Source organism: Oratosquilla oratoria, chromosome 20, assembly GCF_046742065.1.
Source record: "Oratosquilla oratoria isolate Oo_2021 chromosome 20, ASM4674206v1, whole genome shotgun sequence".
Classification (NCBI taxonomy): Eukaryota; Metazoa; Arthropoda; class Malacostraca; order Stomatopoda; family Squillidae; genus Oratosquilla; species Oratosquilla oratoria.
Genome location: NC_134796.1, coordinates 24,907,744 through 24,926,046, shown reverse-complemented (window position 1 = coordinate 24,926,046; position 18,303 = coordinate 24,907,744). Strand labels below are relative to the sequence as shown.

The 18,303-nt window shown below is 38.8% G+C and overlaps 1 protein-coding gene across 3 annotated transcripts in view; it reads right to left on the bottom strand.

Moving 5' to 3' along the window:
• Positions 1-18,303, bottom strand: part of LOC143036412 (uncharacterized) — a 362,560-nt gene that overhangs the window by 285,225 nt on the left and 59,032 nt on the right. For all 3 annotated transcript variants that reach the window (XM_076203749.1, XM_076203748.1, XM_076203747.1), the window contains 2 exons: positions 16,518-16,653; positions 15,402-15,562 (listed from right to left, as the gene is read on the bottom strand). In XM_076203749.1, coding sequence (XP_076059864.1) covers positions 15,402-15,562; positions 16,518-16,653 — 297 coding nt within the window. The remainder of the gene's footprint in view (positions 1-15,401; positions 15,563-16,517; positions 16,654-18,303) is intronic.

Sequence of the window (18,303 nt, the reverse complement as noted above, 5' to 3'; positions counted from 1 at the left end):
AAAAGCCTTGGTATATGTATGTACCATTTTCCTCAGCATTTTCCTTGACCTGTTGCTCCACTATTTCTTTAAAAGATAATTTCTGACTTTCCTGTTCTACTTTCCACTGTTTCTTTATTTCTTGGAAGTCATTTTCTTTTATCTTTTCTTCCACTTTCTCGGTCATTACCTGCATTTGATCCTTCTCTTTCTTCAATACCTCGTTCCTATTCATATCTTCATTTTTCAATCTTTCATTTTTTCCCTTTATCCTATCTAGTTCCTTTTTTCAACTCATCTATTTCCCTGTTTTCTTCTTCATTGGCCATTCTTAATAGGGCTACTTCTTTGTATATAATTTCACATTCACTTTTGAGTTCGATTATTTCATCTAAATAGTCGTTGATTTCCCTATCTCTCATTACATTTTGAAACCTGGGTTCTCTTTCCATTTCTATTCCTCTGTACATAATACCACTCTATCAAAACCAGAAAATATATATATTTTTTCAAACCTTTGGTATGTCTTCGGTGTTTTGTTCAGGCATGTTCTTTTTTGGGATCACCCCATACAGTGATTCGACCCATCTTTTTGTTGGTTCTTTGTCCCTTTAATTTTTGTTTTTCCCATCAATTTTTTAGGTAACTGAGGAAGTGACTGCCAATGATACTGTATGAAACAGAGACTTGGGATTTAATGAAGGGAGAAAGGCAGGGAGGCACAAAAAAAATAAGGCTGTAACAGAGAGCCTAAGTGTATTTACCTAGTTGTATTATACGGGAAGGGAGCTATGCTTGTGGTGACTCGTCTTTGTATCTTTCAGCATCAAGTTTTTTCTTAAAGTCTTGTATAGTGGTTGCACACACTGTTTCTTTGTCTAATTTGTTCCAAATATCTATCACTCTGTGTGGGAAGCTATTTTTTTTCAGATCTCTTCTGTGTCTATATTTTTTTAGTTTCTTTTCGTGTCCTCTTGTGTTTCCATTGTCCCATTTCAATAAATCATTCTTATCTAAGATTTCCATTCCTTTCATAATTCTATAGATAGTTAGTAGGTCTCCTCTTTCCCTTCTTTGTCCCAGAGTTGGTAATTCTAATATGGACAGTCTTTGTTCATATGTCATTTTGGAAAGAGTTGGTGCCAGTTTTGTTGTTGCTCTTCGTATTCTTATTTTTTATATTCTTTTTGGTACTGGGTGTCCATAGTGTTGCTGCGTACTCGAGTTTTGATCTTATTAGTGTGGTTATTTTTTTCTTTTCTTTTTTTTATAATTTCCTTGTCCAAAAAGGCAAATGCCACTTTTATTGACCTCAATAAATTATAGGTTTCTCCGACTATTTTATTAATATGCTTGTCCGGTGTTATGTCTTTGCTGATCATCACTCCAAGGTCTTTTTCCGAGTTTACTTTTTTTACCTCTTTTTCACCAATTTTATAATCTCTTGATATTCTGTTTTTACTTTTTCCAAATTCCATTATACTACATTTCTTTATATTGAATTTCACTTCCCACTTTTGAGTCCATTTCCAGATCTTGTCCAAGTCTTGTAACGAGTTGCAATCCTCCTCCATTCTTACTTTCTTTAGTATTTTTGCACTGTCTGCTAAGAGGAAGTGTTTCAGAAGTATGGTAGGGGTTATGAAGATGGATAGAGTGAGAAAGGTAGAGTGAGAAATATGGGGATGGTAAAAGCACTGGCAGATAAAGTACATTAAACAATGACTGGATGGTTTCGGCATATGAAAAAAATGAGTGAAAAAGATTGGTAAAAAAGAATGGAAGGCAAATGTGGATGAAGGGAACTTGAGAGGACTAAAAATGAAGTGGATGGATGGGGTGAAAGGGCACTGGATGTAAGAGAAATGTCTACTGAGCAAGGAAAAGAGAGGACAAGAGATACATGCAAGAGATGAATCGTCATGAATGGATAAAGAAATGATGCAGCCTGAAGGGATTTCTTCTTGTCTACTTGTCTATTTTTTGAGTGGATGAGGGAGGGGGGGGTGTTGTCACGTAATGAAGCAATGGGGCTAAATCAGGTTCAGCTGTTAGGCTCTACTGTGGAGGCGCTGTGTGTTGCTATATTTCCTCTGACCCAGTCAATGGGCATGGGACAGGGATAACAATTCATCTATGAGAAGCTATGATGAGAGGGACAGCAAACTGATTTTTAGATAGGTGCAGGAGAGGTGTACAAATGAACTATACTTTGACTCAGCCACCCCCTTATGAAGGTGAAAGGGCCTCTTTCTATATGCATGTATATATTCATTTACTGTCCACAGCTTCTTGGCATATAGGTAATTTCCATACATACATACATATACCAAGGCTTTTCCCCCTTACAAGGGAGGTAGCCAAAAAGGAAAAGGCATAAAATCATTCCCACCTATTCCATCCCTGAATACACTCCACATCCCTCCACCCTCCCTCTTATCTTAGCACCTCCTGGATGATGGGTCATCCCTGCACCTTGTCCACTGCTCTGGGTCAGAAGCAGTGTCGCAAGACACAGCACATCCACAGCAAGGCCGCTTCATTAAATCGGCAACCCCCCCCTCTCTGTCCCCCCATGCATAACAGGAGAAGACGGGGAAAAATCCCTTCGGGCTGCGTCAAATTTTGCTTACACATACTACCTCACCCCCCATCCCCCTGCCCATTCCACCTCATGCATCACATCATCCATATACAACCATTCTCCATTCACCCGTCTTCTGTCCTCTCCCGTCCTTCCTCAACAGACATTCCCCTCTTACAAAGGATTACAAAGGTGGAGCATGCCGACAGGAGACCTTTTGGTCCATATCTAGGTCGGATGCGAAAAAAATCATAATAAAATAATAAATAAAAACTATAATAATGTATATAACAAATAAAATACATAAATACATGCATAGGTATAGTTAAATAATAAACAAACAGGTAAATAGTAAATAATAATAAATTGACATATAACTAATAATAAATGAAAATCAGACAGACAAATGACAACAAAACAAAAACAAATTATATAAAATAAATTATAATCATTACAGCATCTTGCTTAGGTGTTTATCTAAATGATTCTTAAAGCTTCGAACTGAACTACATTGCACTACCCCAAACCCCCCTTCATCCCATCCATCCATCTCATCCTAGGACGTCCCCTCATGTTCACTCCCTCCACATCTGCCTTCCATACCTCTTTTACTAGTCTTTCTTCACTCATTCTTTCCATGTGTCCAAACCATCCTAATACTCTTTCATCAACCCTATCTCCCAACTCCCTTTCCACCCCCATTCTTCTCACCTCCTCATTTCTCAATCTATTTAGCCTAGTAACCCCCATCATACTTCTTAGACATCTCATCTCAAACACATGAAAATGAAACAGAAGAAAAACTAATGATAATAATAGCGAAAATCTAAAGCAAGAAGTGAACAACAAATTCCAAGAATTGACACAAAAGATCGAAGAAAACTTAGGTGGGGACAGTATCCAGGAAATTAAGAAAGTGGAAAGAAAATATTGAAAATAAAGAAATTGCTTTCAAAGAAATAGTCAAGCAGCAAATGCAAGATAATGCAAAAGACACAATCATTCAAGTGATTAACGAAAAAGCAAACTGGGTCAGGGACACAGTAGATAGGAAGAAATGTATTGTGGTTTATGGGCTTAAAGAAAAACAAGGATTGGCGAGGTACATGAGAGAAAAAGAAGAAAAAGAGACAGCAGTAGAAATCCTTAATGAAATTCAGGGGGGAGATAGTGATTCAGGCACAGACTTAGAAGAGACTTACAGAATTGGTCGCTATACTAAGGATAGGAATCGACCTCTAAAGATAAAACTAAGGTCACAAGTGGTAGTAGAAGTCATATTTGACAAAGTTGGTAATTTTGCAAAGAGTTAAAAATACAATATGATATGTATAAATAGAGAAATGAGTACTGAGTTATTAGAATTAGAAATTGCGCTAAGAGAATAAGCAAAGGAAAAAAACTTGAATAGATCAGATACAGAATGCAAAGAATTCCATTGTAGAGTAATAGACTTGAGTTTAAGACAATGGCGCTTCAAAACGAACAAAACGAGGGGAAGAAGAAAACCAGGGAGAAGGAAGAAAAATTAAAAGTGGCCTATACCAACATTGACGGACTAATTTCGGGACTGAACGAACTCAATGATTATCTGTTTAGAAGCAAAACCAGTCATTATGGGAATTGTAGAGACTAAACTAAGAGGTGAAATACCATCCACTGTTATCGGACAAGGTTTATACAACTACTGGATAAAAAACAGGGACAAGAAACAGGGAGGGGGAATCATGTTCCTTGGCCAAGAAAGACCTAAAGGTGACAAAAATTGCAGAGGGCAAAGGTAATGCTGAAATTGATCATGATAAAAGTCGAAGGCAAGAATATGAAGAGTAGAAAGTTTGTGGTGACTTATGTGCCTCCAAAAACAAGCGCTTGGAAAGAAATTGAACATAAAAAAATGCTAGATGACACAAGAAAATCACTCAATGAGATACTAATGGGTAAGGGTAATCTGGTAGTTATGGGGGACTTCAATTGCAAAGAAATTTGTTGGGGACAGCATGACAGTGCAAGGAGGAGATGACTCGTGGGGCAATGTACTGCTAGATATGACCATGGAGTACACAATGACCCAATGGGTCCATGAAAACACAAGGTACAGAAATAATGAAGAGCCATCGAAACTAGATCTAATATTTACAACAGAGCCTGAAATAGTGCATAAAGTCCAGTATGAGACACCAATTGGAAAGAGTGACCATGTACTCATCGAAACTATACTAAAGGAAGAAATAGACATAGAGAGGAACGAAAAGCATAGGAAAGGAAGACTGAGGTACAACAAAACAGACTTTACAAAACTAAAGACATTCTTCCGGAATGCAAACTGGGAAATATTTTACAGGGAAGAAACAGCAGTGGAAGAGAAATGGAATATATTGATGGAAAACTACAATGAAGGGGTAAACAGGCATGTACCAAGACAAAAGCGAGAGAGAGAGTACATTAATTGTTGGTTCAACAAAAGATGCAGTGAGGCAAAAGACAGAAGGGACAAAAGCTTGGAAAAAGTGGAGAAAAGACAAAAAACAAAGCAAATGGCAAATTTTATGTTAACTATAGAAATGAGTATGTTAATGTGAGAAGAGAGGAGAAAAGGAACCATGTGAAGGATATTATTGACAAATGCAAAGAGCAACCCAAAACTATTCTATCGGTATGTGAATGGTAAAACTTAAAAACAAACAGGAATTGGTGAAACTATGCCAAGGAAACATAGAATACACAGAAGATTTAGAGATGGCCGAAGTCAATGAACAATCACTTTAAATCTGTTGTTCACCAGAGAGAAAATACCGAATTGTGACATAGACGAAAACAAGAAATCTCCCTCATGAATGAGTTTACAGCATCACTAAAGGAAATATCAGAACATTTATCAAGGCTGGATGTCAGAAAATCACATGGCCCGGACGGTATTGCAAATTGGATTCTAAAGGAGTGCAAAGAAGAACTAACAGACAAAATACACAGCTTAATAACCAGCTCACTCAAAGAAGGAAAGATACCCGAGGACTGGAAAAAACGCTAACATTGTACCAATACACAAAGGAGGAAACAAAGAAGAACCCACCAACTATAGGCCAGTATCACTAACAAGCACCATTGCCAAAATTTGTGAGAAAATAATCAAGAATAGATGGGTAAAACATCTGGAAGACAAATGACATATTAAACCCCAAGACAATTCGGATTCAGACAAGGAAGATCATGCTCCACAAACTTAATATGCTTTTACTCAAGACTAATAGGACATAGTGCAAGAAAGAAATGGATGGGCTGATTGTGCATTCCTAGACTTGCAAAAAGCCTTTGACAAAGTACCACACAGAAAACTACTAAAAAAACTGGAACACATAGGAGGAATACAGGGAAACCTACTAAAATGGATAGAGGACTTTCTGACTGGTAGAAAGATGAGAGTAGTTGCTCAGAGAAAAAATATTCAGACTGGAAAGAGGTGATCAGTGGAGTACCGCAAGGATCTGTGCTGGCACCAATAATGTTTGCTATCTATATGAATGACATGGATGAGGACGTGAACTGCTACATGAGCTTCTTTGCCGATGACGCCAAAACTGCTAAGGAAAATAGAAACTGATGAGGACTGTGAAGCACTGCAAGAAGACCTAAATAGGGTATGGAACTGGAGTCAGAAATGGGAAGTGGACTTTAATACTAAGAAGTGTAGCATAATGGAGTTTGGAAAAAGCAAAAACAGAATATCAGAAAATATACAATTGGAACCAAGAAGAAGTAAAGAAAGTAGGATCCGAAAAAGATTTGGAGTAATTATCACGAACGACCTGTCCTATGATATACAGATTAACAAAAATTGTCGGGGAGACTTACAATTTGCTAAGATCAATAAAAGTGGCGTTTACATACTTGGACGAAGACATGATGAAAAAAATATTGGTTACATTGATAAGGCCTAGATTAGAGTATGCAGCGACATTGTGGTCCCCCAGTACCAAAAAGAATATAAAGATAAAATAGAAGAATCCAAAGAGCAGCTACAAAAATGGCACCTGCACTTGCAAACCTATCATACGAAGAGAGATTGGCTAAACTGGAGTTACCGACACTGGAGCAAAGAAGAGAGAGAGGTGACCTATTGACCATCTACAGAATCATGAAAGGCACAGAGGTACTCGATAGTGAGAACTTACTTAACTGGGACAAAAGAAACACAAGAGGACATGGAAAGAAAAACAAAACAAAAACATAGCTATAGAAGAAAACTGAAGAAAAACAGTTTTCCTCATAGAGTTTTGGACACTTGGAACAAACTGGACAATGAAATAGTATGCGCAAAAACCATTCATGAGTTTAAAAACAAACTAGACACTGCAAGATACAAAGGCGGGACACCACGAGCATAGCTCCCCTTCCTGTAAAATACAACTAGGTAAATACAACTAGGTAAATAAATACATTCAAGCTCCTTCTCTCTTCCTCTCTTATGTTCCATGTTTCTGCCCCATACAATGCTGTTGGCACAATCACTCCTTCATACAGTCTCCTCTTAGCATCCATTCCTAAATGTCTATTCCTCATTACACTCTTCAATCCACCAAGGCATTTACTCGATTCTCTCAATCTACATTCTACCTCCACCTTCACTCCACCTTTTCCTGCCACATTTGCACCCAAGTATCTAAAACTATCCACTTCCTCCAGTCGCTCTCCCTTAACCCCTTCCATACGGTGCCGCATACGTAGGCGGCATGAGGAGCAAGTGGATATGCGAGGCTGCCATATCAGCGTCATGATTATATTTATTGTAGTTGCCCCTGCGTAATGACATACTCTCTAAACTGTCTTCATCACATTTTCTATGGTTATCAAAGTCCACGGGTGAAAGAGAGAACGATCGATATAAGCAGTGACTATATTTTATGATGTGAGTATTATTACGACACATCGTACGTCTGGCAGCTAATGCTGCCCGCGAGATTTTGGCCCGGAGTGAAGAGGTTAATGCTCACTTCCAGTCTACTGCCACTTTCACCCCTTGTACATCTCATCACCTTACTTTTACCCACATTTATCTTTAGCTTTCTTCTATCACATACTCTCCCAAACTCTGTCACCAACTTCCTCAGTCCCTCCTCTGATCCTGTCACAAGTGCAGTGTCGTCAGCAAACAACAGCTGGCTCACCTCCCACTTTTCTCCATTTTCTTTAACCATCTCCAATCCCTGACCCACTACCCTTGCATTTACCTCTTGCACTACCCCATCCATGTATAAGTTGGACAGCCAGGGCAACATAACACATCCTTGACGAAGTCCCACCTTCATCTCGAACCACTCACTCTCTCCATTTCTAATCCTGACACAAGTTCTACAACTCTCATAAAAACTCTTGACAGCTCCTGGAAGATTTCCTCCTATCCCATATATCTGCATAACCTCCCACAGTGCCTTTCTGTCTACCCTATTATAAGCCTTTTCCAGATCCATAAAAGCCAAAAAAAACATCCTTCCCCTTTCCTATAGCTTTCTCACATATTTATCTTACCACAAAGATCTGATCTACACAACCTCCACCCGTCCTAAATCCATACTGTTCCTCATCAATTACTCCCTCTGTTCCTCTCCTAATCCTCTCAATCAAGATCCTCCCATAAGCCTTCCCAACTATACTTAACAAGCTAATCCCTCTGAAACTAATACATTCACACTTGTCCCCTTTCCCCTTGTAAAGTGGAACTATACAGACACTCCTCCAGTCCTCCGGCACTCTACCCTCTCTCCAGCAAATATTAAATAACCTCACCAGCCAGTCAACCATCACTGTACCTCCTTTTTTTTTAGACATTCTGCATGGCATCCATCCAGACCAGGTGCCTTACCTGCTTTCATCATCTTAACTGCCTTCACTTCATCCTTCCTTATTTCTCCTCCATTTTCCTCACTCATCACTCTCATTTTCTTCGCATTTCCCACTGCAACTATCTTTCCCTCCATATCCTCCTTCACATTTAGCAACTCCCTAAAATATTCTGCCCATCTTTCCCTTACTGCCTTCTCTTCCATTATCATCTCTCCATCTGCACCTTTTACCTTTTCTTCTCTACTTGATTTGCCTCCTCTTCCTCTCTTAATTTCTTTGCCAAACATCTTTTTATTACTTTCAAAATTTTCTGTAATACTCTTACCCCATTTCACATCTGCTCTCCTGTTTGCCTCCTTTAGCATTTGCTTACTTCTCTTTTCTTTACTTTGTACCTCTCATATGACTCCCTCTTTCTATTTTGTAACCAATCTGTGAAAGCTCGGTTCTTCTCTTCTACAACCTTCTTTGTTTCTTCATCCCACCATTCACTACCCTTCCTTCTATTTCCTCCTGTCCTTCTTGTTCCACACACCATCCTTGCACACTTTGTGACTCCCTCCTTGAACCATCCCCATTCCTCCTCCACACCTAGCTCTACTCTATCCTTCACTCCCTACCACTCCTCCTTCAGCTTCTTCTTGTACTCCTCTTCCTTTTCATTTAAAGAGTTCACTCTAAGCACCTCCCTACCTTTTGTCCCTTTCGTCTTTCTCCATCTATCCTCCACTCTCAACTTACCTTCCACCAAAAAATGATCTGATATTCCCCCACCCTCTCCCCTTAGCACATGTACATCCTTAACTCTTCCTATCATAGTCCTATTTACCACTACATAATCCATCAACGCTCTATCTACCACCCTTCCATCCACCACCCTCTCCCATGTGTACTTATGCTTGACTTTCTTCCGAAACACTGTATTTGCTATCATCAACTCTCTAGACACATTTCCACCATCAACTCTCCACTACGGTTCTTTGGGTTCTTTCCTGGAACTCCACATTTCCCAACCACTCCATCAATTGGACCTTTCCTACCCTAGCATTAAGGTCTCCCAGTACTATTACATTGACATTTCTCCCTAAATCCTATATGCACTCATTTAAATCTATCCAAAAGGCCTCCCTTTCTTCTACACACTTCTCACTGCCAGGCCCATATGCACTTACAAAGACCCACATCTCCTTTCCCAGTTTCACCTTCATCCACATTATCCTTGAGGAAACCTCCTTCCACTCCACTACCCGTTTACCTATCTCTTCACTTACTAGAATCGCCACCCCTTCCCTCCCTCGCCCTCTCTTCACTCCTGATAACCTCCCACTTACACTCACCCTTCCCTTTCAACTTAGATTCACTCAAAGCCAACACATCCATCTTTCTTCTCACAAACATACTACCGTATTTTACGGCTTACAAGCAACTGCATCTTGGAAGACGCACCCTAATATTTGAAAGAAATTTCTAAGAAAAAAAAAAAGAAGTCATTCTCATACAAGAACACATTCACTATATACCCAACCACTGAACACAAAAACATAAGAAGCAAGGACGACATGTATTGGACGTATTGTTTACATTACAAAATCACTTGTCCGATTTTGTTTGTATGGCGATGATACTGGTTGGTGATTAGTAAATATACTATACATTTTTCATTGTCCAAGGGTGGTTTTATTTTCATAAAAATAAGATAAAAATTTCAAAAATATGGATGTAGATATATAAAACTCCACTGCCGAATCATTTTTTCGGTAGGCGGTAACCCAGTGTGTCTTTCTGCTGCTCTTTTACAGTGTTCTTTGGTATATCGTACAACTTGTAGCTTGTATGCGATAGTATAACTAAACCGTTTTGATGAACTAGCCATGGGTGATAATTTCCAAGACAAAAAAATCTTATGACACGTGTGATAGCCTGGTGGTAACTGATAAAGGCACCTGGCATTTGCGTGTGTTCATGTGTATGTGTGTATTTACCTAGTTGTATTTTACGGGAAGGGGAGCTATGCTCATGGGGTCCCGTCTTCATATCTCATTTTATCTAAACTATTTTTAAATTCATGTATTGTTTTTGCACACACCACTTTCTCATCTAACTTGTTCCAACTGTCTATTACTCTGTGAGGAAAGCTGTTCTTTTTCAAATCTCTTCTATAGCTGTCTTTTTTTATTTTCTTTCCGTGTCCTCTTGTATTTCTGTCATCCCATTTTATCAGATTCTCTCTATCAGTAATTTCTATGCCTTTCATGATTCTGTAAATAGCTATCAAATCTCCTCTCTCTCTTCTTTGCACTAGTGTCTGTAGTTTAAGTTTTTGTAGTCTCTCTTCATATGATAGTTTTGAGAGTGTTGGTGCCAATTTTGTAATTGCTCTTTGTATTCTTTCAAGTTTTTTTATACATTTTTTTGTACTTGGTGACCATATCGTTGCTGCATATTCCAATCTTGGTCTTATCAGGGTGATTAGGATTTTCCTCAACATTTCTTCATCCAGGTATGTAAATGCCACTTTGATTGTTCTTATTAAATTATAAGTTTCTCCAAAAATCTTATTTATATGTTTCTCAGGTGACATATTATTCATAACAATGACTCCCAGGTCCTTCTCATTTTCTACTTTTTTTATTCCTTCTCCCAAATTATATGATCCTGTTATTCTGTTTTTGCTTTTTCCAAATTCCATTATACTACACTTTTTTGTATTGAACTCCATCTCCCACTTCCTACTCCATTCTTGTACTTTATTTAGATCTCTCTGTAGTGATTCACAATCTTCTTCAGTTTTCACTCTTTTCAGTAGTTTTGCATCATCTGCAAAGAAGCTCATATAGCTTTCAATTCCTTCATCCATATCATTAATATATATAGCAAACATTATTGGGGCCAGAACTGTTCCCTGCGGGACACCGCTTATTACTTCATTCCATTTTGAGTGCTGGTCTCTTATCACTACTCTCATTTTTCTTTCTTGCAAAAAGTCTTCCATCCAATTTAGCAATTTACCTTGTATTCCTCCTTCATATTCTAATTTCTTAAGCAACTTCTTATGTGGTACTTTGTCAAAAGCTTTTTTTAGGTCTAGAAATGCACAATCAGCCCATCCATCTCTTTCTTGTATTATATCTATTAGCCTTGAATAGAAACATATTAAATTGGTGACGCATGATCGTCCTTGTCTGAATCCAAATTGCCTTGGATTTAGTACGTTGTTTTTTTCCAAGTATTTTACCCATCTACTTTTGATAATTCTTTCACAAATTTTTGCTATTGTACTTGTTAGAGACTGGTCTATAGTTGGTAGGTTCTTCTTTATTTCCTCCTTTATATATAGGTACTATATTTGCTTTTTTCCAATCTTCTGGAACTTTTCCTTCTTTTAAGGAACTGCTTATTATGCTATGTATTTTGTCTGCCAGTTCATTCCTGCATTCTTTCAGAATCCAGTTTGCTATTTCATCTGGCCCATGCAATTTTCTGACATCAAAATTACCCAAGTGTGTCAATATTTCATTCTTTGTTACTTCTATTTCTTCCATAGGGGGGACTTTTTCTTTCCACTCAATCTCTTCAGGTTGTATATTTTCCCTTGTAAACACTGATTTAAAATGTTTGTTCATAATTTCTGCCATTTCCATTTCCTCAGTGTATTCAACTCCTCCTTGTCTTAATTTCTCCAAGTCTTGTTTGTTTTTCAGTTTATTGTTTACAAATCTGTAGAATAGTTTTGGTTGATCTTTACACTTTTCTATAACATCTTTTTCATATTTTCTTTTTTCCTCTCTGCACTTTTGTACATATTCATTTCTATAACCAGTATATATTTTCCATTTTTCAGGTCTTCTGTCTTTTTTCCATCTGGTCCAGGCTTTGTCTCTTTTGTCTTTTAACTCCCTACAACTTTTGTTGTACCAGCATTTTACATATCCTTTTTCTTGTTTTTGTCTTGGGACATACTTTTCCACTCCTTTTTTGTAAATTTTTGTCAAAATATTCCATTTCTCTTCCACTGATGTTTCTTCTTTGTATATTTCTTCCCAGTTTTCTTGTTGGAAGAATTCTCTTATTTTATCAGTTTGTTTTTTCATACATCATTCTTCCTTTTCTATATTGTTCATTTCTTTTCATATATTTTTCTTCATTAAGTTCCAGTTCAATCAATATGTGGTCACTTTTACCTATTGGTGTTTTATATTCAATCTTGTCCACTATTCTAGGTTCAGATGTAATTATTAAGTCTAGTCTCGATGGTTCTTCTTCATTTCTATACCTAGTGTTCTCTTGTATCCATTGTGTCATTGAATGGTCAGTAATCGTCTCAAGTAGAGCATTTCCCCATGAGTCATCACCACTCTTTACTGTCATTTCTTCCCAGCAGATTTCTTTGCAATTAAAGTCGCCCATCATAACTATTCTTCCTCCGTCTTCCATTATTTTAGTTAATGCTATCTTTGTGTCCTCTAACATACTTTTATGTTCACTCTCCTCCCATGAGGCTGTTTTCGGAGGCACATAATTGATCACAAATTTTCTGCTCTTCTTATCTCGGTCTTCCACTTCTATCATAATCATCTCTACTGTATTCTTTCCATATATGACACCTTTCACGTTTATATCCTTCTTAGTCAGGAACATAACTCCACCCCCTTGTTTTTTCTCTCTGTTTCTAATCCAATAATTGTATGCATCATGTCCTACACTGTTGGGTGGTAGTGGGCCTTTTAATTTTGTTTCTACAATTCCCATTATGTCCGGTTCTTTTTCTTTCAAATAATCATTCAGTTCATTCAATCCTGTTATCAATCCATCTATATTTGTGTAAGACACTCTTAGTTTTCTGCCACTTCCATTGTGTTCTCTGTTTCCCTTGTTTTTCTTTTGTATGTCGAACTGCTTTATTTTCATGTTCACTACTCTCCAATAGAATCTCTCTTTCTCTGACTCCGTTCTTTCCTCGTTTTTTGCCTTAGCTTCAAGTCTTTTCTGCTTTTCTGCCTCTCTTTCCTCCTTATTCATTTCTCTTTTTATCCATACCTTTTTATATTGATCATTTGTTGCTAGTTTCCCTGTTTTGGATAGAATTTTCTCTGCCGTTGTTTGTGACCTGAATTTAATCTTAATTGGTCTGGTCTTATCTGTACTATATTTTCCGAGTCTGAATTTTTCCTCAATTTCCTTTATAATTTCTGGTTCATCTTCCTGGACTAATTTTAATAAACTGCTTACTCTTTCATTTTCCTCCTTGATTCTTGCAGTTCTATCTGGGTTATGTTTCTCTTCCATTCCTAATATAATTATACATTTCTTTTTGTCAGCTAATTCTCTTACTATATTCTCCTTCTGTCTCATCACTTTAATAACTGAGTCTTCATTATGTTCTTTCAATTGCTGTTTGACTATGTCAGTGAATGAAACCTTATTCCCTTCTTGGGTTGTTCTCCAATTTATAGCTTCTTTAGCTATTGTCTCTCTGTTTTCATTACTATTCTTCTTCAATTTCTCATTCTCCTCCTTTACATTTCTTAACTGTCTTTTTAGGTCCTCTATTTCATCAGTTAATTTTCTGTTTGCCTTCTCTAGTTGTTCCAACCTTTCAATTCTCTGGAAAATGGAGTCAACATTACCTAACCTACTTTCCAAGTCCTCGATCACCTTATCAACTCTCTCTAGTCTTATCAGTCGGGGGGGGGGGGTTGTGTCCCCCCCCACCCTCTTTAAATCCCTGGAACATATTCTCGTCACTTTCTACTGTATTGCTCCTCTCTATACTTCTAATCTTTACATTTTTATTAGACATTTCATCATCGCTCAGTCTTTTGTTTACCTTTCGCTTGTCTGGCTGGGCCAAGTCTACTCCCTCCTCATTTCCTTCCATTTCCCTCAGTAATCCCTCCCCTTTTCCTCTTTCCCTACTTTCCCACTACTCCACGAGCAATTTCCCCCCCACCCTGTAAAAACACTAGGCACTTCTCTTTGCGTTGGGATCCACAGACTTCAGTTTTCTTCAGAACGTCATCCAAGCCGTCCATTCGCTGAAGTGTGTGTGTGTGTGTGTGTTGCTATGAGACGAGGGAACGGCCCGTTTTCTCCACACGCCGAGTAGGCTCCAGGAAGGATTATGGTATTGGAAATACTTGTAACAGCTAAGTACTGAGTTTACATAATATAAAAGGTTGAATTAAATAGTACTTAAGCCAACATCATAGTGTAATGACTCAATATACAAATCCAGGTCGCTATCAGTCAAGTGTCCAAGCTTACATGAGCCTGGGTGTTGCCTTGCAATACAACATTCGTCTTGAAAGACGCATTAGCATTTTTCAGGGTATTTTTAGGAAAAAAAGTGCGTCTTGTAAACCGTAAAATACGGTACCTATCTCATCCCTTTTACTCTCATCTGTACCACATCCACACACATTAAAAGACCCAAACCTTAGGGTGCTGGTTGAAAAACTCCCAGACCCTCTTATGCCTTTACTTTTTCATTTAGGAATGTCCCCTGTGGGGCTACAAGGAGAAGGATGCCTAGTCCCACTCCCCGTCCCTTTCTTCTCGCCTCTTACTATCCAAGTGGAAATACTTGATGGCAGTATTCTTTTCCCCCACCACAGGGAATTCCCCCACAGCAGAAAATGAATACTCAGAGAAATGGTACAGGACAGCAGCAAGGGGTTGGGGGACAGCATAACGGAGGGACAGTCGTAGTATAAAAGTGTCATCATTTCTCTATGAACAGTTTTCCTCTATCATAGACAAAATGATGTGTGGCTCTGGTCCGTAGGAGCGCCCCATATAGACCCCAAAGTATCAACTGCACGCTATTTTGCCACAATAACAAGCAGCCAATACCCCAGATGGGTAATTTACATATCATTAAAAAACAAAAGGTATACAAAGGGTGTAACTATTTTCCTTACATTTCAATTCATCTTTGTAAACTAAAAGTTCAATAAAAAAAAATTGAAACAGTATAAAAAAAAAAACCTTTACATACCTGAGTTTTGAGTTGATATTTTCCTGTCTAGCAGTGGAGATATACTTCCATTGTTTGCACCATTATAACTGACTGTACCATTTACAGCGCTGTTTTTCAGAATTTCATGCAACTGTGGTTTACTGGAAGCCATCTCTACAGGAGTTTTGCCTTTGTGGCGACTGAGGAAAAATATATTATTTATATTCAGCAACTACAGCTAGTGTTAAGATACATTCACAAATAATAGTTTCATTGAAACTATACTTAGTACTAAATAGTTTACCACCCACAGGCTCTTCTCCAGTATACTGGATAAGATCATCTCTTAATCAATTTCTAAATACTAGAACATGTATATTTAACCTTTAAGGGATTATTAGGCTACTTCATTCAAGATAGTTTATTAACCTATTACTGGCAAGCAATTCCTCCATGGTGAATAAAAACAACTGGCATAAGTTGAGACAATATCATTAAATATCAGAGGGTTATGTTAAACCAGTCAATATGGTTTATTATCCCATTACCAGCCAGAAGTTCCTTGAAGTTAAATAAAATATTTTGGCATTAACCTCAACAAAATCTTCTGGTGTAAGTATTGAAGCTAGGATATTCAAACCATCAAGATTAAATGCCTTTACTAAGCAACCCTTAGACCAATGATGGGTACCTGCATGTGTTGGTCCTGCAAGATGGCCAGCAAAGCTGTCCATTTTCATAACTTGTCAACTCCCCTCATCTCAATAAGGAGATGTAGCCCTGCAGGGCTAACATCCAAGTTTCAGAATTAGGCCCAAGATCTCTATCAACATAAACTGTATTTTTTACACTTTTTCACCCAAAGAGAGCTGACAATCAACAACTGGTCCCCTCCTACTACTTTCAACCAGTGACAGAAATAGTCCCACACTAATAAAATAAAGACAACAGTTGAAGGTTTCTTCCCAGTGAGGTCTGTAGAAGGGCCCAGTGGCCATTGCTAGCCAATGTGGGGCTGAGACTTTTGCAGTTAGTGAAATTCAAGGCAACAATTAATTAATTTACCAGGCAACCTTTGATGCAATTGCCCAAATCAAAATCAATCCTTATCTTTGCCAATGCAGAACTCAAGATGGATTTGAGGCAATTTCTTACCCTTTATGACATTGAATATGAGGATTGGCTCCTAACAGGAGAAGTTCTTTGACTACAGCGGGATCTCCTCGAGCAACAGCATCATGTAAAGGGGTTGCTCCATTACTGTTGGCTACATTGACATCAGCACCACGAGCTGTGAAAAAGAATAAAAAATTATGATGCGAGTCATTCAATCAAGAATTTGGTCTTGCTTCTCTAACTGAAAGGAGTGTTTTGCTTTGATTCAGGCACCCCTTTCATATACCAAGTAGCCCAAAAGAAAAAGGCACAGACACCACTCCCACCCATTCCATCTAATATATATTCCACTCCCCTCCACCCTACCCCCTCCCTCTCATCTCGGCACCTCCTGGATGACGGGTCATGCCTGCATCCAGTCCACTACCCTGGGTCAGAAGCAGTGTCGCAAGACACAGCACATCCACAGCAAGGCCGCTTTATAAATTCGGTGACCCCCCCTCTCCATCCCCTCATGCAGAAAAGGAGAAGACGGGGAGAAATCCCTTCAGGCTGGGTCAAATTTTTCTCATACATACTTCCTTACCCACCATCCCCCACCCACTCCCCCTCATGCATCACAGCATCATCTATACACAACCCCTCTCCATTCACCCCCTATCTTGTCTCCTCTCCCGTCCTTCCTCTACAGACATTCCTCTCTTTCGTAATGCCCCTTTCACCCCATCCATCCATCTCATCCTAGGAAGCCCCCTTTTATTCACTCCTTCCACCTCTGCCTTCCACACTTCTTTTACTAATCTTTCTTCACTCATTCTTTCCATGTGTCCAAACCATTCTAATACTCTTTCATCAACCCTATCTCCCAGTTCCCTTTCCACCCCTGTTCTCCTCCTCGCCTCCTCATTTCTCACTCTATCCAGCCTAGTAACCCCCATCATACTTCTCAGACATTTCATCTCAAACACATTCAATCTCCTTCTCTCTTCCTCTCTCATCTTCCATGTTTCTGCCCCGTACAGTGCTGTTGGCACAATCACTCCTTCATATAACCTCCTCTTAGCATCCATTCCCAAATGTCTATTTCTCATTACACTTTTCAATCTACATTCTACCTCTACCCCCACTCCTCCCTTTCCTGCCACATTTGCACCCAAATATCTAAAACTAAACACTTCCTCCAGTCTTTCACCCTTAATGCTCACTTCCAGCCTGCTGTCACTCTCTTCCCTTGTACATCTCATCACCTTACTTTTACCCACATTTATCTTCAATTTCCTTCTTTCACACACCTTCTCAAACTCTGTCACTAACTTCCTCAATCCCTCCTCTGATCATGCTACAAGTGCAGTGTCATCAGCAAACAACAACTGGCTCACCTCCCACTTTTCTCCATTATCTGGAACCATCTCCAACCCCTGACCCACTACTCTTGCATTCACCTCTCTCACCACCCCATCCATGTAGAGATTGAACAGCCAGGGCGACATAATGCATCCCTGACAAAGTCCCACCTTTACCTCAAACCATTCACTCTCTCCATTTCTAATCCTAACACAAGCTCTACTACTCTCATAAAAACTCTTGACTGCTCTTAACAGCTTTCCTCCTGTCCCATATATCTGCAGTACCTCCCACAGTGCCTTCCTGTCTACCCTGTCGTAAGCCTTTTCCAGATCCATAAAAGCCAAAAAAAAATCCTTACCCTTTCCTATAGCTCTCTCACATATCTGTCTTACCACAAAAATATGATCTACACAACCCCTACCTGTCCTAAACCCACACTGTTCCTCACCAATTACTCCCTGTTCCTCTCCTGATCCTC